General features: G+C 33.5%; 1 protein-coding gene and 1 long non-coding RNA gene across 2 annotated transcripts; one reads left to right on the plus strand and one right to left on the minus strand.

Annotated features, from left to right (window-relative positions):
• The first annotated feature begins 875 nt into the window (after positions 1-875).
• Positions 876-26,726, plus strand: LOC134701801 (retinol dehydrogenase 13-like). Its single transcript, XM_063562922.1, has 7 exons — positions 876-939; positions 1,371-1,514; positions 2,272-2,463; positions 23,272-23,430; positions 23,879-23,998; positions 25,975-26,176; positions 26,575-26,726. The coding sequence occupies exons 1-7, from the start codon at positions 900-902 to the stop codon at positions 26,681-26,683; spliced, it is 966 nt and encodes a 321-aa protein (XP_063418992.1). The 5' UTR covers positions 876-899; the 3' UTR covers positions 26,684-26,726.
• LOC134701802 (uncharacterized) lies at positions 5,663-15,415 on the minus strand. Its single transcript, XR_010104213.1, has 5 exons — positions 15,316-15,415; positions 8,569-8,714; positions 7,069-7,307; positions 6,242-6,323; positions 5,663-5,882 (listed from the first exon to the last, which is right to left on the minus strand). It is a non-coding gene; the product is annotated as an uncharacterized LOC134701802 (long non-coding RNA).
• Positions 26,727-26,820: the final 94 nt, after the last annotated feature.

Genomic DNA, 26,820 nt, shown 5'->3' on the forward strand with positions numbered 1-26,820 from the left:
CCTGTTCTTTTCATATAATCGTTATTTTTTTAAACAAGATAATAAAATAATCAAAATTACTTAAAAAACAGTTTTAGATAAACAAATAATCATGAAATATTGGGTCGAATAATCAAGTAATCACTGTAAAAACGACCAAGTAATCACATAATAAAAAAAAATGAGAAAGCTAATTAAACCATAAGTTTTACGTCAAAAAGAATTAAGAAAATTCAGAGACGACAGCTATTTTCAAGACCTCTCAGAAAAGGAAAAGAGAATATTGTTTTTTTTTTTGTTTTTTTTTTAGATCATAGCTACAAAATAGTAACATTCTTCGATAAAAGTTAGATAGTCTTGAGTGTTTTTCCCATATATATGACTGTTGTTGATTTGTAAAAATAAATCACGTCTTATTTCGTATTTGTGAATACAGTGCTAAAAGTATGATGTTATAAGTTATTATTCACAATATATAAAAGGGGAATTAGCTACGAAATATATATATTAAAAAAAACTAATATATGATTTTTTTTTGTTCAATCATTAATGAAAGTGAAATGGAATCATTAATGAAAGTGAAACAATTATTTTGAAATAATACCGTATTTGGCTGATGTAACATAATCAGTTTTTAGGAATGAAGTAGAATTACTACATGCGGGTCCGCACACTACTATATAGATATAGGAAGATGTGGTATGATTATTTTGAATGATATTATAATTATTTAAAAAATTATTTGTGATATCGTATGATCTATAAGAGTGATTTGATGGCCTTATTCTATATTTAAATTCGTTCAAAATTATCTGACTAGTGTGATTTTAGCGTGCCATACATGGATTACCGGTATTTTAAAAATAAATAAAAGATAACTCTATACTTTGTGTGGGCATCGTACACTTATAATTATCAGCATGATTGTCAAAATAACCGTTGTATCAGTTGTTCTTATTGGTATGTATACTATTTAGTGTTACAACTAATGATTGCATAACATAATCATTATACAGCTAGCCTTAATGGCATTGTTTTGCATGTGTGCAGCTGTTGTAAAAACTATCTTATGTTATTGATCTGCTGATTTTAGTAGTGGCCAAGATTGACACATGATTGCTAAATATATACGGAAGTGAATCAATTTACTTTGACTTAAACATTTTCACTTAGTGATTAACACATGTAGTTTTAATTGTTTTCCTCCCATTTAATAGTTTATAAGATAATCCCGTTTACCTATTTCATTCATCTTCTATCCTTTCAAATATGGCAAGCCAAGGATTTGTAAAGTGAGACGAACTTACATTTTCGCAAGCCAACTGTAAGGTTTCACGCAGAATGTTTTTTCTCAAAGTGAAGTTAAACATACACTGTATGTTACATTTCAGCGGTAGGTTTAGCATGTTTAAGACGGCACATGGCAGGTGTCAGATACAACAATACCACCACCAGATTAGATGGCAAGACCGTACTCATTACTGGAGCTAATACAGGCATTGGCAAAGAAACAGCCATGGATTTGGCTAAAAGGGGTAATTTCCAATACTGCACTTGCTTTAATTAATGCAATATTATAAGATCCTCAATATCAAAATCATCTTAAAACAATAACGCCTTTCTCTTTATTCAAAAATAGATTTTTACTTAAAAATCAATATGTAATTGTTGCTATACGTATAAATCTCCATACACTAAAACTATATTCATGCCCACCGGCTTTGTTTTATTTTAGTTATATTTATAGCCAAAGGAAGCCCTTGTAAACCATAAAAAGGTCGTTTACTTTAACATTGTTTTTAAAACAGATTAAGGGATACATTAACAAGAACCAATTGGTTGATACATCAAATACAAAGTCGGTCTTTAAAAATTTCAAATTCACGAAACAGACACTTTTTGTTGAACATTCTAAAGCCGTTTGTTAATTCTTATAAAAGTATAAAAAAATCACCCATTTACGGTACTATAACTTGACCCTTCTCCGAAGAAAACCATAACGTTCTTCCCCAAAAAAAAACTTCTAGTCACGATTATGACGCAAGATCACTTATTTAATATATTTTATGGACATTTTCAATTATGAAGTGGTTCCCACGCTGCTTTTCAAATTGGGTTTACAGATTCTGCAGGCTGCTCGACAGAAAAAATCGTTTAAAATAACCAACTTCTTGCTATTATTGGAGAAGGCATACGACCATAGGTTACTGTTTTCTGATAAAATAACATACTACATGTACATACTTTTAATAGCGTGTTTTCAATACGCACTAAGGAAATGTTGATTTTTAGGTGCTAGAGTAATACTTGCTTGTCGTGATCTAGACAAAGCGAAGACAGCGGCTGATGATATCAAAAACAGAACTGGCAATGCAAACATTATAATAAAACGACTAGATCTGGCCTCGCTGAAATCTATCAAGTTATTTGCTGGAGACATTAATGCCAATGAAAATAGATTAGACATCTTAATAAATAATGCAGGTGAGATACATAGAGATATTTAAATATAATGGAAATAAATTCAATTGTTTTCGAAGACAATACATTGCTAACTTTCCTTGAAGTGTACATGACATCGTATATTGGAGCAAGAAAAACTTTCGCCCTCTCTTTGAGTTTGAGAGATCGAGCAAAAAATAGTAATACTAATCTTTTTTGTTAAATAAACAAATTAAACATGTTTGTGACAAACGTTAAAAATAGCATACACTCATACATATAATATATATGTATATTTCAATTGTTGCAAGTATATTATATAGTGACAGAAAAAAATACAAATTACAACAGATGTTTTGATGACAGTTAATACAAGTAAAATATTATTTATTTTAATCCTTTCAGCGCTTACATGAAAAGGATTGACTTTGTCATTGGTATTTTATTACAGATGTTACATCGTATTCATATTTTTGAATAGACGTCCTCTGTAAATGTACACATTTAAACACATTGTTGTTCAACTATCTACAAAGGAAGTGACAACAGTACACATAAATAACAGCCAATAATCTAAACTCTATGAAAACTGATCAATTAGTATATAAAATATTATTGTGACGAATAAGTAGTATGTCCAAATCTCTCTCCCATCTTCCGTTCTTTTTTTTTTTCTTTTTCATTAGGCCGTCCATGTCCGGGTGACCAACACCTGGCCTCTGGTGTCGATCTCCTCTGCGTAAATCTGTCTCTCGAGAATCTCTACGGCCTCCTTCTCGGTTCCGGAAATTCTGGTGGACGATTTTTAAACATCGGGGATCTGCCTCTTCCACGCCATCTATCACGGTTATAAAATCGCACTCGGGACTCTATACCATTATTTCGTGGGTAATTATCAGGAACATTATTTCCCTCAACATTTTCTCTTCGTGTTCCTTCTGCTTCTGTAGTTACATCTTCATCACTATCCCAGTCTTCAACTTCAAATATCGGCCGCTGAACTGGTTTGAAATGCTTGGTAACAAGATCCTTCTCTCCAATTCTTAAGCATTCTTCCTGCATTGCATTATTTACCGCCTCCTGCAGGGTATTAGGTCTGGTTCGCTTGACAACAAGTCGAAAATCGTCTGATTGTCCGCACTTGTCAAGGAACGCTTTAATAGAGTTCTCCTCTACAATCTCAGGATTGCCCGGATACGCTCTACGGTACAAATCCTCTATGGCTTGACCAAAGTCTCTCAAAGATTCTTTCGTTTTTCTTTTCCTCAGTGTCGCCTCTGTCACATACCTTTCTTTCATTGCCGTATGTCCAAATCTCTCTTCCATCTTCCGTTTCAGGTGTTCAAAATCTCTTTGAATAATTAATGGCATCCCGTATGCAAAAGTCTCAGCTTGTCCTCTTAAAGAACTAAGTAGCACCCTACGTGCCTTTTCATTATTCCAAACATTTAGCTCGGATACATTCTCAAAGTATTGGATGAATTCATTCCAAACGTCATCGCTAACTCCGGAAAACGTTCTACGGACAGGGTATTCGTTTGCTGGTCGAATATTTCTCACACGAAAACACCCAGTTTTCGGCATATCCGTAGTTAATTCATTTGCCCGATTATGAAAATCTGGCGATTGAATTTGTTTTGTCGATGTGCCTATGTTTTCCGATTCGTGCCCGGATAACTCCATTTCCGTGTCCCTTTGCCCGTTAAAAACAGGGCTATTAGGACTAGGACAGGAGTAAGAGGGCACTTCATCTGAGTCATAGGGCGTATCGCTTTCATCCATTATGGTGCGAGCTGGAGTCCTATAAATATACTTTTTACGAATGTCATCAGGTCTTCGTCTCTTCTCGGACCATGTTTGTGGAGCGTTGTCTGTTTCCTGACCATTAAGAACGAAATTCCATATTAATTTTAGAACAATTGTGCAAATTAATAGTCCTATTATAACTATAAGTCCAGTCGTAACATATTCCTGAGACTTCTGTACAACCCGGTTGTTAGGAAAATAAATCCATGCTGATGCGACGAGGCCGCTACTGAGTGTAAGCAAAATAACCCACATTTTCCAAAATTTCTTCCGACCAATTCCTCCGTCTTTTTCCGTATTGCTCCTCTCCTGGATAACTCTATAATGATTTTTTCTTGGGTAACAGTGCCCGATGTTCCGGCGATACCGGACCTCTGGCATAGTCTCCGAATGAATATCATTAAGAGTGCGTCCAGTGGCAGGCGAACTACCTAACCCAGAATCTGCTGGGGAAACTTGATTTCTAAAGCAATTCTGCCTTACCTGAGAGAGCGTTGGAGCCTGAGTTGATGTCATTGTTGTTCTTCTTGGTGTTTCCATTGTGTAATCTCTAGCAAGTTCGTTGAAGTCACACACAGTAAATCCCACCGCTGCCACCAATGTGACGAATAAGTAGTTTCGTTGGTTAGTTTGCCGTGATGCAACTGTGTGTGACTTCAACGAACTTGCTAGAGATTACACAATGGAAACACCAAGAAGAACAACAATGACATCAACTCAGGCTCCAACGCTCTCTCAGGTAAGGCAGAATTGCTTTAGAAATCAAGTTTCCCCAGCAGATTCTGGGTTAGGTAGTTCGCCTGCCACTGGACGCACTCTTAATGATATTCATTCGGAGACTATGCCAGAGGTCCGGTATCGCCGGAACATCGGGCACTGTTACCCAAGAAAAAATCATTATAGAGTTATCCAGGAGAGGAGCAATACGGAAAAAGACGGAGGAATTGGTCGGAAGAAATTTTGGAAAATGTGGGTTATTTTGCTTACACTCAGTAGCGGCCTCGTCGCATCAGCATGGATTTATTTTCCTAACAACCGGGTTGTACAGAAGTCTCAGGAATATGTTATGACTGGACTTATAGTTATAATAGGACTATTAATTTGCACAATTGTTCTAAAATTAATATGGAATTTCGTTCTTAATGGTCAGGAAACAGACAACGCTCCACAAACATGGTCCGAGAAGAGACGAAGACCTGATGACATTCGTAAAAAGTATATTTATAGGACTCCAGCTCGCACCATAATGGATGAAAGCGATACGCCCTATGACTCAGATGAAGTGCCCTCTCACTCCTGTCCTAGTCCTAATAGCCCTGTTTTTAACGGGCAAAGGGACACGGAAATGGAGTTATCCGGGCACGAATCGGAAAACATAGGCACATCGACAAAACAAATTCAATCGCCAGATTTTCATAATCGGGCAAATGAATTAAGGTTCATCATAACCATTTTTTTTAATTATAAAAAAAAATATATTAAAAATATATTGCACTTGAAAACATAGACATATTGCACATCAAATTAATCCTCATGTATCACTCTTTGAAATTACACATGATATTCCAATCAAAATACTGTCTAAATGTTGAAAATTTACCATCAAAGTCTGTCTCTCTAAAAAAAATGGTCTGGTTTCAAAGAGTAATAAAAATCTGCAAAAAAACAAAAAACTTTATCTTAGGTATGCTATGTATGTGATGCTATCTCTTAAATTAAGATTTATGTAACAGACAATGATAATTTTCATTTTCAAATGTAATGTCTATTTTTTTTCAAAGACACAAAAAGGCCATATTGGAACTACTTTAATGAAAGTTATGGAGCACAACATTGGACACTTTTAAATTAATTTTTTTTTTAATTGAATTACCTCCCTTAGTAACTCTTAATTATCCATAGCCAATATTAAGCTCTTTTATCACATGTGTTTTTTCTCAAATGAATATTAATATGCTTGTTGATTGAATTAGTCAAACTTGTAATAGTTTTCAATAATATAATAAGTTCTTACCACATATATACAGGAAATTGGTCAATTTCAAATATCTATAAACTTGGTCCGGGACAACAAATAATATCTTTAAGAATTTTTTCTGAAATAAATATTTAATATATATCTAAAAACAAATATACAAGAAATGTTCATCTTTGAAATCAATCATGAATTTATAGAAATATACAGTTATCTATTAATCCCTGGTATCATACAGTAGTCTCAATAAAAAGTATTTTTCCCCTAATTATACATACATGTATGAAGTACGGTAAATATTTTTTTAATAGGCTATATGTGGTATTGGATATTAAATTGTGCAATGAAGATTATTATACAGTAATTCATCAACTAACCGATGCTTTTATTTGTATTGAAAAAATGCAGTGAAACTTTTACATGACCAGTTGTCATGGTTGTAGTTATAAAATAATGATTTCTCCAAATTTATCCAATTTTTCTTAATTTTATTTATTAATCTCTTGTCATAGTGATTTAAATCAGTGAAATCAACAAATAAGAGGATTTTAAATACAACATTAATGCATGATAACTAATATATTACTTCCCATGTTCAATATTGAATTGTAAGAAAAATAATAAAATTAACTAAATACTGGTGTTTTGATGTCAAATTTATCCAAAAATCTTAAACTATGACACATTTTATTTCAATTATACATAAAACAGGAAAATTTGACAAGAAATTTCCTTAATAAATTTTGACATAACAACATGGTTGGATTATTTATCAAAATTATTAAAAAAAATTCTATATGCCACACCAGCATTACACATAATTTTTTTATGGTTTTTCAGTACAACAAAAATAAACACACAATTACCTTAAAGATCAATAAATTTAAGGGAACAACTTCGATAATCTTCAAGAAGATGATCAATTATATGCGGTTCATCATCTCCGTCATATAAAACCTCATATTCTGCACCATCAGCTCCATCGGTTTCTGTCAAAACTCCTGTGACTGTTCCTGAATACCACTTGCTGTTATTATCTTCCTCTATCCATTCATGAGATATTCTTCTTCCAAGAAATTTCAATTGGCTGCATTTTCTTCTTGTCCTAAAAATACAGTCCATCAAATAAATCTTTAAAACATATTAATTTTTAGTAACTCTAAATATATAGATTTACACAGTATCACATGTTGTCTTCACCAAATACATTTATACCAACTCTGGTCTAGACCAAGCTTGACATGTGATACAGATATTGTCATGTTTGGAATTTTGTATTATTCAATTTTTATGCTTCCGTTTGTTTTATATAATACTTTTAAATGAAATTACACTCAAAATAAACAGTTTTTCTATGAGGTCATCTATGTCATAAAAATACCACTATGTAAAACAGCCTATGTGATACAGGTACCTGTCTTTCTATAATAGCAAAGAATTAATAAACCAATGAAAATAAGTAAGTTATACAATAAAGATTTATAAATATGATACAGGTTTAACCCCGCCACATTATTTATGTATGTGCCTGTCCTAATTCCGGAACCTGTAATTCAGTGGTTGTCGTTTGTTTATATGTTACATATTTGCTTTTCTTTCATTTTTCTATATAAATAAGGCTGTTAGTTTTCTCGTTTGAATTGTTTTACATTGTCCTATTGGGGCCTTTTATAGATGACTATGTGGTATAGGTTTTGCTCATTGTTGAAGGCTGTACGGTGACCTATGGTGGTTAATGTCTGTGTCATTTTAGTCTCTTGTTGACAGTTGTCTCATTGGCAAACATACCACATCTTCTTTGTTATACTATATTTAAATGTGAAAGTTAATCTTTTCAATTTCATGGGACACATAGACAATGTAAATATGAGCCTATGGTGCCTGTGTTTTACATGTATTATTCATTTCTATTGTTAAAATTCATATTTATACATGTACATGACCTAATTCTTTTATTAAAAAACACACAAATTGTATAAATGACAATAGATAATGATAGGACATGTCTTAAATATGTGATGCATTTAAAAACATATGTTCCATCCAGGTAATCAGCCACAAGTTCAGTACTTGTCATTTGTTGGTGTGTGTCATTGGTGTTTCTTATTATTGTTCTTTATATCAAATAAAACATTGGTTTCCTGTGTGAATTGTTTTCCACTTTTCACTTTGGGGACATTTATAGCTTCCTGTTTGGTGTGAGCTAAAGCTACATGTATGTGTTGAAGGCTGTATATTCATCTATAATTCAGAACTTTAAATACTTTGTCACTTGGATGGAGAGTTGTCTCTTTGTCACTCATAACACATCTTCTTATTTATATATTTAAGTAAATGGGGCCTTTGGGATACTTAATATGGCATACCTTCTTATTGTTTTCTTGTGATCATTTAAATTACATTTTATAGATGGTCCTTGTGCTTCCTCGTCGTCTGTTGTTAAATCTTTTCACTTCCTTCCTTTCTTCTTTAATGATGGTGTTTTCTTTTTAGTATTATTTTCATCAGCATACTGAAAAATAATTTGAGTAGCATTAAGATATTTTTCATTCTAATTTAGTTAAATCACCACCATTAGATTTGAATTTCTTTTTGCAAGAATTGTGGCGTTCATAAAAAGATATGGTTATAAATTTTTTTCTAGATGTACATGGTAAATTTATTAGTGGCGGATAAGAAAACTGAAAAATAATAATGAAATTACACATGCAAAATACAAAATATTATCCATGCCATAGTTATATTAAAGTTATTGTGATTTTCACCCCTCTTTTTTTTTTTACACCAAATGACAAATGAATGATGACAATATTTCACATACTGTGGATTCATTTATATTCATTGGATACCAGTTCTCGTGGATTTCGAGGGTACAGGGGATCCACGAATTCAAATGTTCAAGGAATAACAAATTTTCTAAAGTAATGAGTGTAGACTTTGTTAAAACGACGAAATTAAATATCCACGAATATGTAAGATTTCCTCAAACCACGAAAATTGGTACCCACGAAAATAAATGAATCCACAGTATATTACTAAAATTTAAAAAATTATGTATTAAACTGTTGCTTGTATTATGTATTTTACCTGAATAAATCAATAAATAAATAAATTATTTATTAATGAAACTTAAACTATTTTAGTTTTATTTAATTTAACCGTTTTCATTCAAGTATGTCAACATCAACAAAGGCAATATGCCCAGATTAAAAGGATATAGTTTTACCTTTAAGAAGGTATAGACTATTAATAGTGTGTGTTTGTATTTCTTTCTTAAACAATCTGATAATAGAAACTGCTTATGTGTAAAGGAGTCAACAATGTGACTGAAGGAAGAAGAGGCAAAAGCCATCCAAGGATCTTAAACTCACAGAGAAAAGGCCTCATACAAGTATGAGTTATTCTGCTGCATTGTAATAAATATATGCATGTTTTAATTAACCCATACCCAATTTCCTGGCTCTCTTATTCCTGGATATTTTTTATGTCGAGGTGATGCTATTTCTGGCAATAAAGCTAAATCATAGAAGGCTGTTAGTTTGGCTACCAAGTTTTTCCATAATGTAGTGTTTCTCTCTATTCTTTGAATGAATATGTCATATGGGTTTAGTGTTCTAACGACAAAATCAATCCATGGAGAATCACAAATGTGTAGCAATCCCTGACATTGGTAAAAGTAGTTATGGTTGTTTTTAAGTTGCAGAGTAGTGTTCGTCCCAGATGATACTTTTTCCAAACAAAAATTTTTCAATGATGTTGCTGCCTGAGTAAGTGTAAGATTTTTGTCATGAACAAGATTTTTAATTTCAATAAGTCCGATTTCATTATTTTGTTTATCAATGACTTTCCCATCAGGGCTAGCGGCCAAATATTTAAATTTTTTGTCAATAATAAGTCCACAAGGTTCAACTGTTATCTCAATATTGTCTTTTGCTTTGATATTTATATACTCTTGTATTGTAATTCGTTCCTCGCGCAGGCCAATTCTGGTAGCTTTATTTCCTTTAAAATTGCTGTATAGTAGCTGTAGAACAAGAGGTGTCACTTTTATACTGGGCTTTCTTTTAAAAACATTGCCAAAATTTGAAGCTGTTACCCTTTTCTTGCGTTCTTTTTTCCATTTTTCACTGCAAATCTGACTTTTAGTGTCCTTCTCAATTTGAATTATTTTAGAGGTTGTTATTTCAATATTGTTCTGTAGAAATTTGTATTTCAATTTTGTTAGTTCATTTTCTGAAACATCACTTTCAGGTTGAATTGACTCAATACCATAGTGTTCTTTTGCTTTACTGCTGTTACTTTCTTTTACAGATGACATTTTTCTTTTCCATCTTCTTTCTTTAATTTCTTTTTTATCTTTGCTCTTGTTGTTGTTATCTATACACTGCTCTCTTTGTTTGTACAGCTTATCAAAATATAAACCAGAGGTTGTTTCTGTGGTTTGAGCCCATACATTCGGTGACCAATTAGGACCTATATTGAAACGTAATGCTCCGGCATAACACCGGGTATGCCAAGCACCCCTATTGCAATGGTTCAACATTTTACCTCCATCAAATTTTGACCTTATGTGCATCCAGCACTCAGCTAAGTTGGTAGTAAAATTGCCAATTAGACTGCTAGATTTTTTAGCAACATTGTTCAATAATAATGAAAGGTCCTGTCTCATCCCTAATTGCAGATCTGATGGTTCCAGGTTGTAATGACCTCTTGAATCTTCTTGGGCTTGTAGTGATGTTCCAGTATCCCAATACTCAGACTGTTCCTGAAATATATCTTCACATTCCACTTCACTATCATCGTCTTGATTTTGGTCCTGGTGTGACACATTTGATTTGGCTTTACAAAAATCTGGGTTGCATAATTTGTGGTCTCCATATATGTGGGAGGTTGTATTTCTAATGTCATGATCTAATTTCTTGATGGCTAATACTCTGTTGGTTTCATCTGACCTCTTTCTGATGGCACATCTCACAGCACTCACTATTCTAACCCTAGTCCTTTTGCATAACTTTCCTTTTCCTTTGTAAGATGGGTTTTCTGTGACTAATTTTTCCAGGTTTGACCGTAAGCACTTGGTAATGTGGTTGGCACATTCTAGTTTCTTAACGTGTTTTCCCCAAACTGGAACACGATCCATGATTTGGGCATGCATGGATGAATCCCCATCAGCTATAAAATTCATATATCTTATGCCATGATCATTTGCCTTTAAAAAACCTTCTACAATAACATCCGATTCCATGGATTGGCTTGATTGATTCCAATTTTTAAAACATTCGTGCTGTTTTGGTGTTGTTCCTAGGGATTCATTTCTGTTGCAAATATAACAGTACTTGTTGCGTATTCCTACATGTAATATTTTTTTTGTTTCTGCCCCAATTATAACGGCTACACCTCCTAATGCGTTATATGTATGTTTATGGGATCTTTTGCTCCAACCCCCATCACATATTACAGTGACTGATGGAATTCCTGAAAATTAATGTTTAAAAATTGAGTATATCCATCTTAAGTCAAATTATCTCCCCTTCATGATGTTTAAATGTTAAGAATGTAACTTCATGCTTATTTATCATGGATGGATAGAAGTATATATGTAGTTTCCTTGACAATATTAATATTCCTTAAATTACATTTTAAGATTAAAGAGTAAAACTGTTGAACTTACTAAATATGCAGTCAAATACTACATGATACAATCAGCAAACAGTTATCTCCCCTTAATTTTGTCATAGTGTTTGAATAGTTTAGTAAGCTTATACAACTTCATCAGTATTACGTAAATTAAAAAATCAGAAATAACATTTAATGAAATATGATAATGGAATAAGGAATATTGCACATTTACATTGTAATGGAAAGTCAGATTGAAAAAATGTAATTTTTAAGCTATGCATACAGTCAGGGGTGCTACTTAAACAAGTGATTTCATTATCACCTATTTCCGTGATTTGATAAATTCGGTTATCACCTATTTAAATAATTTTGATGTTTCCTTTGATCTTCAAATGCTAATTTCACTGATTTTCCATATTTTCAAAAAAAATTCTATAATTTTCCTACATGGATCAATTATCCCTTTTTCTACGGATATTAACTTCACCAGTGCTTGAGCAGTAAGTTAGTGCGCTAAAGCTTTTAAAAGTACCCTTGGGTATTGTTCTGTAATCAAATATTCATTAACTGCTCTGACTATCAGACAAAGGTCAACAATATTAGGTAACCTGATTGTTTTTCTTTAGAGTTAGAATGATATACTCCAAGGTTAAGTCATGTATGTCCTGATCTAGGAATTATTACAGAAAATGCATATTTTGAATAAATTGTAAAAACTTGCAGAATTTTTAATGGAATTCTCGTCTCTTTACCAATAAAAAAATCAAGCTTGTAAGAAAAATATCAAGAAAAAGTTATAAACACTTATTTAAGTGATCTTCTCAAATTACTTGTTACAGTGATATTAAAAATTCTGTGTATATTAATAGAATTTTCAAAAATATTTCACAGCCAAAATCACTTGAAGAGGTGATTCTGAAATCACGTGTTTAAGTAGCACCCCTGACTAACATATACATGTTTTGATATTGGTCTATTACGGTGTCATGAGAGAACATTATGAGTTCATTACTTTTTTTACTGTAAATCTGTTGTAAAGATGCATTTGTATAAAAAGAAACCACACATAAGATGTGACATGTTTTTATCTTTTAAAGAAAAAGAAATCAAACAATAATGATCATATGAGCATGTTATGTCAGCAATAGTGTTTGTGTATAAACTTTTATAGAGAAAACATCACATCGTTGAAAGTTTTATAGACTAAGTTACATATTTTGTACTGATTCATCTTTTTAATTGTAATTATATCAGTGTACAGTTGATATGCATGATATGTATTCACATCTACATTGCATTTTTATTCTTTTTCAATTCATAAAAAACTGGTAGTGGTACACGGGCACATAACCAAAATATATGTTCTTGTATACATGTGTATGTGCTAACCTTCATGATATCTGTTTTTATCTATAGCGATTTTTTTCTCTTCTTCAATGGCCACTGACATTTCTCTTTCTACAACTTCCTTCCACCAGGAATTGATTTCATTTTCAATAACCTGGTATGTGTTCTGTTGAAGAATAAACAAACAAACTAAAAACAGTCTTCTGATAAATAATTCATGTAATATACATGATATATGATTTCCATAATTTATATATTAATCCATGTACAAAGTAACTGTACATTATTTTGATCCTTCGTTTAACACCTCAATATTTACATTAAATGACCAACAACATTATATGCTTATCATTTTTGTTTGATTATGTTTTGTTGATTAATAATTTTCTTAAGGCTTGCAATTGATGTTTCCATACTGGACTTGTGTGTTGATACAGCATAGTTGTAGTTTATATGCATGTGATGATTATGAAGAAAACAGTGGTTGATCCAGGGGGAGGGTTCCAAGGGTTGGACCCCCCCCTTTTTTTAAAGCCGATCAATGCATTTGAATGTGGACATAAAAATGGGTGGATCCACCTCTGAAAAAGGTGAACAAATTAACAACTTTTTGTTACTCCATATATCATGTACAAATGTATATTGTAGCGGCATTAGCCTGCTTTATTTTTTTTTTAAATCTACAAGGCTGTAGTCTACGTGCAAGAGATATAGGTCTCTATTAACACATTTCAGCCAATTATTGTTCTCTACGTTACCGAAAGACTGTCATGGTTTCTCAAGACCATACTGGCAATTGGGTTAATGAGAGCGCAGAAAGTAAAATTCAGAAGGAGGATTGAAACGGAAACCTTTCAGTTAGCAGTATAACAATCATGTCATTAGATCTTGGCTGTAAAGTTGAATTCCCCACACTCTTATAGGAAATTTTTTCTGACATTGATACTTCACCACCATGGCCCCTTGTTCAACATGTTCAAAGGTTGGGGCCGTTTTGACATTGTTTGGTCTTAATCATTCATTCAATGTTGAATTGTCTACCGCGATTTTCATGATGAAGAACAGGATTAAGAGGCCTGTTGGTTGATTATTTTTGATTTTCCATCTTTAATGTGAGATTATGTCGTCTGTGTTTTCAATTATGGTAAGAATTGGTAAATAAATCTTTATATATGACTTTAGTTTTTTTTACCTGCGACATAGTAGGTGAATCCATAGATGCTAACTGTTCATTGAGGTGGGCAAGACCATTTCCACTAACAATGGAACCCCAAACAGCTCGTACATTTATATCATAATGTCTACTCCCGTCTGTTTTCAGTTTTGGACTTGTCTCCATGTGAACTTTCAGTTGACATCCTTGACATCTAGCTAATAGTATCACCGCTAAACCATAATGAGCAACCTGTGATTCAAGTACAATAGGCTCTCTTCCGGCAGCTACCAATTGTCTCGCTTTCTCACATGAAACGGCATGCATTGTCAGGTCAGTGATATGTTTTTGAAGACAGTTCAAATTTATTATTCTGTAACCATTTGCAGCAACGTTTTGTACCTCAAAAGTTTTCAATTCTCCATTAATTGTTCTAAACACTTGATACTGTTTCTTGGTGCTTCTCCGTAGTAGGTTTATTCTTACCCTGTTATATGCACTTCTCTTAGGTTGTTTACGTATACAAAGTTTTGTCATATTACTCCCTCCTTTCAAATTACATTGGTATAAAGTCTTAACTTTGCCTGAATTCATCCTTATATATCTACGTCCTGATCTGTACCTTCCTGATGGTAATCCAAACCGTCGCGAATCTTTAATTTTTCTAGCCATTGGAAATAATTCTTTGTTATTGTGTATCTATTGTCTAACCTTGGTTTTTGACATTCAACTGCTTTCCATAATATTTCTTACTAACTAAACTTACCTTACAACAGTATTTTTATATATAAATACAAAATATATTCTTATAATAGCATTTAGGTACGATACACACAAAAAAAAATAAAAAATAATGCAATTTTAATAAAAATATTTTTGTTGATGTTGACATACTTGATCGTAAAGATCAAACCACTATAAGGACTGGTACACGAGATCAAAACATATATCAAGTAATCGGGGATGGGCCTGTATGGTTGGGGACACATCTTACCACTATTGATTATAAATTTGATGATAATTTCTGTTATTTGTTGTTAAAGACTTGCTTTCTGTTTGCGTAGACCAAAAGATCAGCCAAACAACGTTTCCGGTTAAAACCGGATATGCCTACATAAAAAATAGTTCCCTGAAATAATGATCAAAATTAGTTTATTCACGATCAGACTGGTATAAATCGATAACATTCAACTGAAAATATTGTGTACAAATTTTATAAATGTTTCGATATTGAAACATTGTAAGTTAAAAATCTGCGGATAGATATTGAGAACGAAAGTGAAAGAAGACATGGAAAAGAACGTAAACAAACATGTGACATGTGAAACTAAATAGATGGTAAATGTTAAATAACAGCTTTGATTTCCAACTTGATAAGACATAATAACTCCCAATGTCATTTATTTTAAGATGATATAATTTATGATTGGTAATATCGCATAGAAAATAAATTTCATCAATCCAGCACAAGAAACTCGTTGAAAAAAATGGCTGCAACACGTTTTCACTCATATTTCAATTTCTTTGGACAAGCTATGAATATTTCAAAGTGGAATCCTATTTTAATTTCTAGCATCCACTAGATATGATCACAATTTATCGATTTAACCTAGATATTACTAGAAATAGTGTTCCAATCTCTTCATTCATTTTTTTTCCTGAGACGTGTTGGCAGAAAAAACAAAGGTATTTGAATTTATGCAGATATTTAATCAAAACAAGTTATTCTGTATTCTTCATATAATTTTTATTAGTCCTATTCTCAATTTAACTGTATTATACAAGATTTTGAAAATAAGTTACATATAAAAGTTTATTTAAGGTTCAATCAATCCTCAATTTGGACGCCATTATTGAATTTCAGTTTGTTATGATGAACCTTAACTACGGATATGCCGAAAACTGGGTGTTTTCGTGTGAGAAATATTCGACCAGCAAACGAATACCCTGTCCGTAGAACGTTTTCCGGAGTTAGCGATGACGTTTGGAATGAATTCATCCAATACTTTGAGAATGTATCCGAGCTAAATGTTTGGAATAATGAAAAGGCACGTAGGGTGCTACTTAGTTCTTTAAGAGGACAAGCTGAGACTTTTGCATACGGGATGCCATTAATTATTCAAAGAGATTTTGAACACCTGAAACGGAAGATGGAAGAGAGATTTGGACATACGGCAATGAAAGAAAGGTATGTGACAGAGGCGACACTGAGGAAAAGAAAAACGGAAGAATCTTTGAGAGACTTTGGTCAAGCCATAGAGGATTTGTACCGTAGAGCGTATCCGGGCAATCCTGAGATTGTAGAGGAGAACTCTATTAAAGCGTTCCTTGACAAGTGCGGACAATCAGACGATTTTCGACTTGTTGTCAAGCGAACCAGACCTAATACCCTGCAGGAGGCGGTAAATAATGCAATGCAGGAAGAATGCTTAAGAATTGGAGAGAAGGATCTTGTTACCAAGCATTTCAAACCAGTTCAGCGGCCGATATTTGAAGTTGAAGACTGGGATAGTGATGAAGATGTAACTACAGAAGCAGAAGGAACACGAAGAGAAAATGTTGAGGGAAATAATGTTCCTGATAATTACCCACGAAATAATGGTATAGAGTCCCGAGTGCGATTTTATAACCGTGATAGATGGCGTGGAAGAGGCAGATCCCCGATGTTTAAAAATCGTCCACCAGAATTTCCGGAACCGAGAAGGAGGCCGTAGAGATTCTCGAGAGACAGATTTACGCAGAGGAGATCGACACCAGAGGCCAGGTGTTGGTCACCCGGACATGGACGGCCTAATGAAAAGGAAAAAAAAAACACAATGACGGAAGACGATAGTGAATTAACCAAGTGACTTTATGAACAATTGTTTATTTATTGTGTAAAACTATCATGTTGTTTTATGCAGAAGTTTTTCTGTGACTGTTTATAGTCGAAATTTAAACTTTATTTGGTGCACGAGACCCTAAACATATTGTTATGGTGTCACGGAGCCCTATAAAAGTACAAATTGGTGCACGAGACCCTAAACATATTGTTATGGTGTCACGGAGCCCTATAAACAATGATTAAGTACATTTTTTTTTAAAGAACAGTGAATTCTGTTGTTTTAATAGTTTTAAATCTAATAAAATTTGTAGACTTAAAATATATCATTGTCAGCACTAGTTAGGAAAAACATTTTGTTATATTTCTTATTTTGGTAGGTGCTTATTATTGTTTTTTTTTACATAGACTTTATTTTTTTTCGCAAAAATTATTTGAAAGTCGTTATGAAAATTTAGAACCTGTGACCCTACTATTTGCTTGGTGTCAATCGGAACAATTTTCATTTTTTCTTTTAAGTTAATCTTGGATCCACAGTTGTTGTTTTTTTATGTTCCAGTGATAGTTAGAATATCACTATAAGATGAGTAATTTTTTAAGTTTTATTATTTTTTTTAAGGTGCAGAAACTGAACAGTGGAAGTTCAGGGCTAAGAGGGGGGCTGTGTAACGTTTTTCGTTTATTACATGCATCACTGGGTTTTATGATCATCATATAATTGTATGGATTAATTACTTAGCCGCATTAACTGTTATAAAGTAATCCCTTACAATCTATGTTTATCACCTCCAATTAGATTGTACTTGTTAAATGTCAAATCAATCATGTTAATCAGCTGGTGCCCCTTTGCTAAATTTATACAGGTGTCTAGGTTGACCTTAGCTTTGGTTGACCTTAGCTCCGGGCTCCGGGCTCCGGGCTCCGGGCTCCTGTAATATAGCTCCTGTAGAATATTTCTTTGTTCAAAGTCATTTAACCATATTATAATTGAGATAATAGAGTAGTATAAAAGAGAGAAATAGTTGTAGATACGATATACGATATACGAGAGAGACGATTTTGTGTACGAGAGGAGCGTACGTAGGAGAATTAGGATTATGTCACCGTTTTGTTGAGCCTGCAGTTAAGATGTTGTAAACTTATATTACTGTTACATGAACTTTGGATTTTGAATAATACAGTATTGAACTTTTAATCGACTTTGTGTTTATGTTAACTTGCAAGACTTCGTTCAGACTATACCAGGATCCATTTATTTATTTATGTGACCAGGATTCCCCTAATCACGCTACCAGAGATTTTTAGGGTTACCCTGTTAAAGAGTATACTTGGCATTTGTCGTCCGTGGACGTGTGAAACGTAGACACCAAACAACAAAGCACAAACACAAGAAAACACACTTTAGTTTAAGTCCTCATACTTAAACTACTTTTTCGTTACATTAATTTCTACTATAAACAAAAAAAACCAGAAAACTTCACCAATGTGACGAATAAGTAGTTTCGTTGGTTAGTTTGTCGTGATGCAACTGTAGTCTAAGTATGAGGACTTAAACTCAAGTGTGTATTCTTGTGTTTGTGCTTTGTTGTTTGGTGTCTACATTTCACACGTCCACGGACGACAAATGCCAAGTATACTCTTTAACAGGGTAACCCTAAAAATCTCTGGTAGCGTGATTAAGGGAATCCTGGTCACATAAATAAATTAATGGATCCTGGTGTAGTCTGAACGAAGTCTTGCAAGTTAACATAAACACAAAGTCGATTAAAAGTTCAATACTGTATTATTCAAAATCCAAAGTACATGTTACAGTAATACAAGTTTACAACATCTAAACTGCAGGCTCAACAAAACGGTGACATAATCCTAAATCTCCTACGTACGCCTCTCTCGTACACAAAATCGTCTCTCTCGTATATCGTATATTATGCGTATCTACAACTATTTCTCTCTTTTATACTACTCTATTATCTCAATTATAATATGGTTAAATGACTCTGAACAAAGAAATATTCTACAGGAGCTATATTACAGGAGCCCGGAGCCCGGAGCCCGGAGCCCGGAGCCCGGAGCCCGGAGCCCGGAGCCCGGAGCCCGGAGCTAAGGTCAACCTAGACACCTGTATAAACTTAGCAAAGGGGCACCAGCTGATTAACATGATTGATTTGACAGTTAACAAGTACAATCTGATTGAAGGTGATAAACATAGATTGAAAGGGATTACTTTATAACAGTTAATGCGGCTAAGTAATTAATCCAATTATATCATGATCATAAAACCCAGTGATGCATGTAATAAACGAAAAACGTTACACAGCCCCCCTCTTAGCCCTGAACTTCCACTGTTCAGTGTTTTTTTTTTTTTTTTTTTAATAATAATAAAACTGAGCTTGATAACTTATAAGTACCACAGGTACATATATATAAAAAAAAAAATAGTAACTATAAAAAAAACCACACTGTTAAATTAAAAATTGCCATTATTATACACATATGAAAAACAAAACAACTTTGAGACGTATCATATTTCATAATAAAGTAATAATCACACTTAAAAAAAAACTTGGACTGACAAAGCTCCTTTAAGTATATTGTATCTTTAAAGAAAACACTAAATCAAATTATAAAAAAAAAACTCATCTAATAGGGATATCCCGACTACTACTAGAAACTAAAAAAACAAACAAACAAAAAAAACAACAACCTTGGAATCCAAGAGTAACTTAAAAAAAAACAATATGAAATTTGTTCCGATTGACACCAATTAAATAGTAGGGTCACAGGTTCTAAATTTTCATAACGACTTTAAAATATTTTTTGCGAAAAAAAATAAAGTCTATGTAAAAAAAACCAATAATAAGCACCTACCAAAATAAGAAATATAACAAAATGTTTTTCCTAACTAGTGCTGACAATGATATATTTTAAGTCTACAATTTTTATTAGATTTAAAACTATTAAAACAACAGAATTCACTGTTCTTTAAAAAAAAATGTGCTTAATCATTGTTTATAGGGCTCCGTGACACCATAACAATACATGTATGTTTAGGGTCTCGTGCACCAATTTGTACTTTTGTTATAGATATATTTTGCGAATTCGGAGATATATTTTGAAATTCCGAATTCGCAAAATAGGAAATATAACACTTTTATAGGGCTCCGTGACACCATAACAAATTATGTTTAGGGTCTCGTGCACCAAATAAAGTTTAAATTTCTACTATAAACAAAGAAAAACAGAAAACTTCTGCATAAAACAACATAATAGTTTACACAATAAATAAACAACTGTTCATTAAGTCACTTGGTTTATTCACTATCGTCTCCCGTCGTTTCATTGTGGTTTTTTTTTCTTTTCATTAGGCCGTCCATGCCCGGGTGACCGACACCTGGCCTCTGGTGTCGATCTCCTCTACGTCAATCTGTCTCTCGAGAATCTCTACGGTCCCCTTCTCGGTTCCGGAAATTCTGGTGGACGATCTTTAAACATCGGGGCTCTGCCTCTTCCACGCCATCCATCACGGTTATAAAATCGCACTCGGGACTCTATACCATTATTCTGTAGGTAATTTTCAGGAACCTTATTTCTGTCGAAATTTTCTCTTCGTGTTCCTTCTGCTTCTGTAGTTACATCTTCATCACTATCCCAGTCTTCAACTTCAAATATCGGCCGCTGAACTGGTTTGAAATGCTTTGCGAGATCCTTCTCTCCAACTCTAAAGCATTCTTCCTGCATGGCATTAATTACTGCATCATGCAGGGTATTATATCTGGTTCGCTTGACAGCAAGGCTAAAATCTCCTGATTGTCCGCACTTGTCATGTAACGTTTTAATAAAGTTCTCCTCTACGATCTCAGGACTGTCCGGATACGCTCTACGGTACAAATCCTCTATAGCTTGACCGAAATCTCTCAAAGATTCTTCAGGATTTCTCTTTCTCAGTTTTGCCGCTGTCACATACCTTTGTTTCATCGCCGTATGTCCTTTTAGTGTACTGTTGTATTGAATAAACTCATTCCAAAAATCATTCCCTGTTCCGGAAAAGGTCCTCTGAACTGGATACTCATTAGATTGAGGAATTTTCCTTCCACGGATACACCAAGTATTCGGGTATTCCGTAGTAATTTCGTTTATATCAGTACATTCCATTTCCCGACTATTTTTCTCTTGTAGTTGAACATGTCCTGGTGATAAGCCCATGTTTTCCGATGTTTGCCCGAGTAACTCAAGCTCCATGTGCCTTTGATTAGGCCTAGGGCTCAAGTACGAGGGCATTTCATCTGAGTCATAGGGCATTCCATGTTCAGACTTAACATATTCCTGAGATTTCTGTACAACCCGGTTGTTAGGAAAATAAATCCATGCTGATGCGACGAGGCCAATACTGAGTGTAAGCAAAATAACCCATATTTGCCAAAATTTCTTCCAACCATTTCCTCCGTCTTTTTCCGTATTGCTCCTCTCCTGGATAACTCTATAATGATTTTTTCTTGGGTAACAGTGCCCGATGTTCCGGCGATACCGGACCTCTGGCATAGTCTCCGAATGAATATCATTAAGAGTACGTCCAGTGGCAGGCGAACTACCTAACCCAGAATCTGCTGGGAAAACTTGATTTCTAAAGCAATTCTGCCTTACCTGAGAGAGCGTTGGAGCCTGAGTTGATGTCATTGTTGTTCTTCTTGGTGTTTCCATTGTGTAATCTCTAGCAAGTTCGTTGAAGTCACACACAGTAAATCCCACCGCTGCCACCAATGTGACGAATAAGTAGTTTCGTTGGTTAGTTTGCCGTGATGCAACTGTAGTCTAAGTATGAGGACTTAAACTCAAGTGTGTATTCTTGTGTTTGTGCTTTGTTGTTTGGTGTCTACGTTTCACACGTCCACGGACGACAAATGCCAAGTATACTCTTTAACAGGGTAACCCTAAAAATCTCTGGTAGCGTGATTAAGGGAATCCTGGTCACATAAATAAATTAATGGATCCTGGTGTAGTCTGAACGAAGTCTTGCAAGTTAACATAAACACAAAGTCGATTAAAAGTTCAATACTGTATTATTCAAAATCCAAAGTACATGTTACAGTAATACAAGTTTACAACATCTAAACTGCAGGCTCAACAAAACGGTGACATAATCCTAAACCTCCTACGAACGCCTCTCTCGTACACAAAATCGTCTCTCTCGTATATCGTATATTATGCGTATCTACAACTATTTCTCTCTTTTATACTACTCTATTATCTCAATTATAATATGGTTAAATGACTCTGAACAAAGAAATATTCTACAGGAGCTATATTACAGGAGCCCGGAGCCCGGAGCCCGGAGCCCGGAGCTAAGGTCAACCTAGACACCTGTATAAACTTAGCAAAGGGGCACCAGCTGATTAACATGATTGATTTGACAGTTAACAAGTACAATCTGATTGAAGGTGATAAACATAGATTGAAAGGGATTACTTTATAACAGTTAATGCGGCTAAGTAATTAATCCAATTATATCATGATCATAAAACCCAGTGATGCATGTAATAAACGAAAAACGTTACATTATGTTAAATTGAACAAAATAACACACATTTTGTAACAATATGTAAAAGAGTTCCCTTTTAATCTATATTAATAAAATATGCGTCTATTCTAATAAAAAGAAGGAATACCCTACAATATTGGCAATGATAAATAAACAGATAGTTAATTACTAATACAGCCGCTTATACATGAATTGTTTTTATTTTTACCTATATACCTTTATATAACACAATGTACCCATCTTTTATTTTTAAGAAATATATATCACCGTCTCTCGGTGTGTCCTGCAGTTAAGCTAGATATATTTAGCCTACTCACATAATTTTTTTTTGTACTTTCAAGAGGTGTGCCTGAGACGAAGGTTTTATATATACTCCTACATATATATACGAATATTTTGTAAACTGTTGTTTCTTATTTGAGTTTGTAACTATGTATACTGTATTGTTTATTATATTTGTAAAAATACTCTTCTTCTTCTTCTTCTATTTCCCGAGGGTATCACCAACCACAAACAATAGGGACATTCACACAATATTTTTTTCTCTGAGAGATAGTAGAATTTTACATTTGTAATAATAACTTGATGTCTAGGAATAATGAGATGCCCTTACTGGAAGACAGAAAATGGTTTTGAGATGCAGTTTGGAGTCAACCACTTAGGACATTTTCTCCTGACTAACTTACTACTTGATTTGATAAAGAAATCTGCTCCTAGTCGTATATTAACAGTATCTTCATTGGCACATGAAAGTAAGTGTTGATCTTTGATATCTGATACTATTGTATTTTACATTGTTATTTTTTTAATCTAATAAAAATGCAATTATAAATGATCACAATCGGTAAGTAAGCATCTTGTTTTAAATTGAAAGATTTAACCGTCTCACATGGACAAATATCTTCACTCGATACCTAAGAGGAAGCTTTAAATTTAGTCACTTAACTTTTCATTTCAGAATATTTATTTGATTTCTTCATGAAATCATTAGATCCAAACAGAAGATTCTCTACACACTTTAAAATTATGTTAATATTTCTTATTATAAGATCTAGAGTTTTCAGGTCTTTTGTTACGCCTATCGCATGGTATATCATGTTTTCTTTTCGGATAAAAAAAGGACTCCAAGAATACGTTGGATCAGTATGAAAACCATGTAATTTTTGTCAAAAATAGTTGCAGATAAATGTTTTGTTTCAGGAGGTACAATAAACTTTGATGACATATACAGTGAAAAATCATACGACCCTGGAACAAGTTATTCTCAGAGCAAACTTGCCAATGTTCTTTTCTCAAGAGAATTATCAAAGAGACTTGAAGGTTTGTATGCTAAAGCAAATATTTGTGTGAAAATAAAACTATCGAATTGGTGTAAATCAACATGTTACTTGTTGATTTTTAGCGTGGTGAATTTGACATTTTCCTTATTAATTTTTATCTATTATACCAAAAATAAATTGTAATAAAATTGAGAATGGAAATGTGGAATGTGTCAAAGAGACAGCAACCCGACCAAATAAAAAAAAAACAGCAGAAGGTAACCAACAGGTCTTCAATGTAGCGAGAAATTCCCGCACCAGGAGGCGTCCTTCAGCTGGCCCCTAAACAAATATATACTAGTTCAGTGATAATGAACGCCATACTAATTTCCAAATTGTACACAAGAAACTAACTTAAAAATTAAAATAATACAAGACTAACAAAGACCACAGGCTCCTGACTTGGGACAGGCGCAAAAATGCGGCGGGGTTAAACATGTTTGTGAGATCTCAACCCTCCCCCTATACCTCTAACCAATGTAGAAAAGTAAACGCATAACAATACGCACATTAAAATTCAGTTCAAGAGAAGTCCGAGTCTGATGTCAGAAGATGAAACCAAAGAAAATAAACAAAATGACAATAATACATACATAACAACAGACTACTAGCAGTTAACTGACATGCCAGCTCCAGACTTCAATTAAACTGACTGAAAGATTATGATTTCATCATATGAACATCAGGCACAATCCTTCCCGTTAGGGGTTTAGTATCATACCATCATAACATATATGAGAGGAACATAACCCGTGTCATGCCAACAACTGTTTTTAGAATAAATGTGTTTAGTTCCGACGCAAAGACCTTATCAGTGACTCAATATTAACGCCAAAATATGCAATCTTTAATGACGTGACAACAGTATCGTAATTATTCTTAATAAGTCTATTCAAAGGTTTTGTAAGTTTCTGAGGTGAATACTGACACCTTTGTGCTTTATAAAGAATATTTCCATAAAAGATTGGATGTGAAATACCTGAACGTATAAGAAGTCTGCACGTTGAGCTATATTTACGAATAATGTCTTTATACCGATGATAAAATTTAGTAAATGTTTTGACTAGTTTGTGATCTCGAAAACCCTGGTGTAATAATTTTTCAGTTATACATAAATTTCTCTCGTTAAAATGTTCATTTGAGTGGAATTTTCAATATGAAATGAATACTTTTTAGCAAAACAGGAGTGTTTGTGATTTTTGGAGACCAATCATATAACAAAGCAAAAGCTAAAATCATCAAACAAATGGATAACAACTGTCATTTTTCTGACTTGGTACAGGCATTTTCTTATGTAGACAATTGTAGATTAAACCTGGTTTTATAGCTTGCTAAACCTATTACTTGTATGACAATCGCTTAAAATCCACTGATCAAACCATTTTATTGGGAAAAGATATAATGCTCTTTAATTTTCAAAGACTATCTATATTAAAGTAAGTGGAATAAACGTGATTATAATCATACATCTGTCTACTTAAAGGACCAAAACGAGAAATAGAACATTAATAAATATAAGTGTACCATTCCTAAGAAGGGACAATGACCAATACCGTACTGAAAGCTATACAAGAAACCTTGAAATAAAATTGAGAATCAAAATGAGAAACGATTCAAAGAGAGAACTACCCTACCAAAAAGCATAAAACAGCCCAAGGCCATTAATGGGTCTTCAAAACAGCGCGAAAATACCGAACCCAGAAGCAGGCTTTATCTGGCCACTAAACAAAAATGTGTTCTTAATCGGTGAAAATGGACGTCTCACTTAACTCAGAAAAAGATGGAAAAATTTTATAGAGAAAAAAAGCTTTCAAACAGAAACCAAATAGCATGCAACGATAGACTCTTTTATCGGTTCACAATATGACTTGAATAACATATACAACCATATCAACCATGAGTGCTTTAATAATCACACTTATCTTACCACATGTTCATAATTTTGGGGTGATTTCTGATTTTCTGATATTTTTCCAGGCACTGGTGTCACAACATATTCGCTGCATCCAGGTTTGATTGACACCGAGTTGAAACGACATTGGGAGAAAGAAAGTATAATACTAAGGATATTTTTTAGTATAGGACAATATATTGTAAAAACACCAGAGGAAGGAGCACAAACAACAATATATTGTGCTGTTGATGAAAAATTGACAAGTGAATCAGGAAAATATTACAGGTTTGTCAATAGTTAATGAAAAGTAGGATATTATATTGAAATATAACAATATAGCAAAAAGGGATTGAAAGCAAACGACAACGTAATTAAGAGGCGATAGCAGGTTTCGATGCCAAGATTTACTAAATCCATTTATAATTCGCCAAAAAAACGAAGAGACCGGAGAGACTTGCAATAACTTTCTAACAGGAGGTCACCAATTAGAAGGTTAAGCCTTTCTTTCAATGCATGTGTCAATCCCATGCAAAATCAGACTCTGTCGAAACAGTAAAACAAGAAGAAATATCGCAATTGTAAATTTTCGTATCAAACTAATCTCCTCTTGTCTTTAAATCTGAGATCATGAATATAATGTAATATGCAACAAGATAAGCGAAGGAGGCTTTTTTTATTTGCAGTGATTGTGCAGAGAAAACGCCTTCAAAAGAAGCATTAGACGACGAAATCTCAAATAAACTGTGGACATTATCTGCACAAATGGTCGGATTAAACACTGGGAGTACTTAATACTATCAGATCAATTATCATTTAATCTTTCTGTTATTTGAATTATAATATTATATCTAAAATTGTCATCATATCATATAAAGTGTACTTATTTTAAAACATAAATAAAACGAGCCAATAGGGACCGCAAGTCCATA

The sequence above is a fragment of the Mytilus trossulus genome, unplaced genomic scaffold, assembly GCF_036588685.1.
Source record: "Mytilus trossulus isolate FHL-02 unplaced genomic scaffold, PNRI_Mtr1.1.1.hap1 h1tg000343l___fragment_1__unscaffolded, whole genome shotgun sequence".
NCBI lineage: Eukaryota > Metazoa > Mollusca > Bivalvia > Mytilida > Mytilidae > Mytilus > Mytilus trossulus.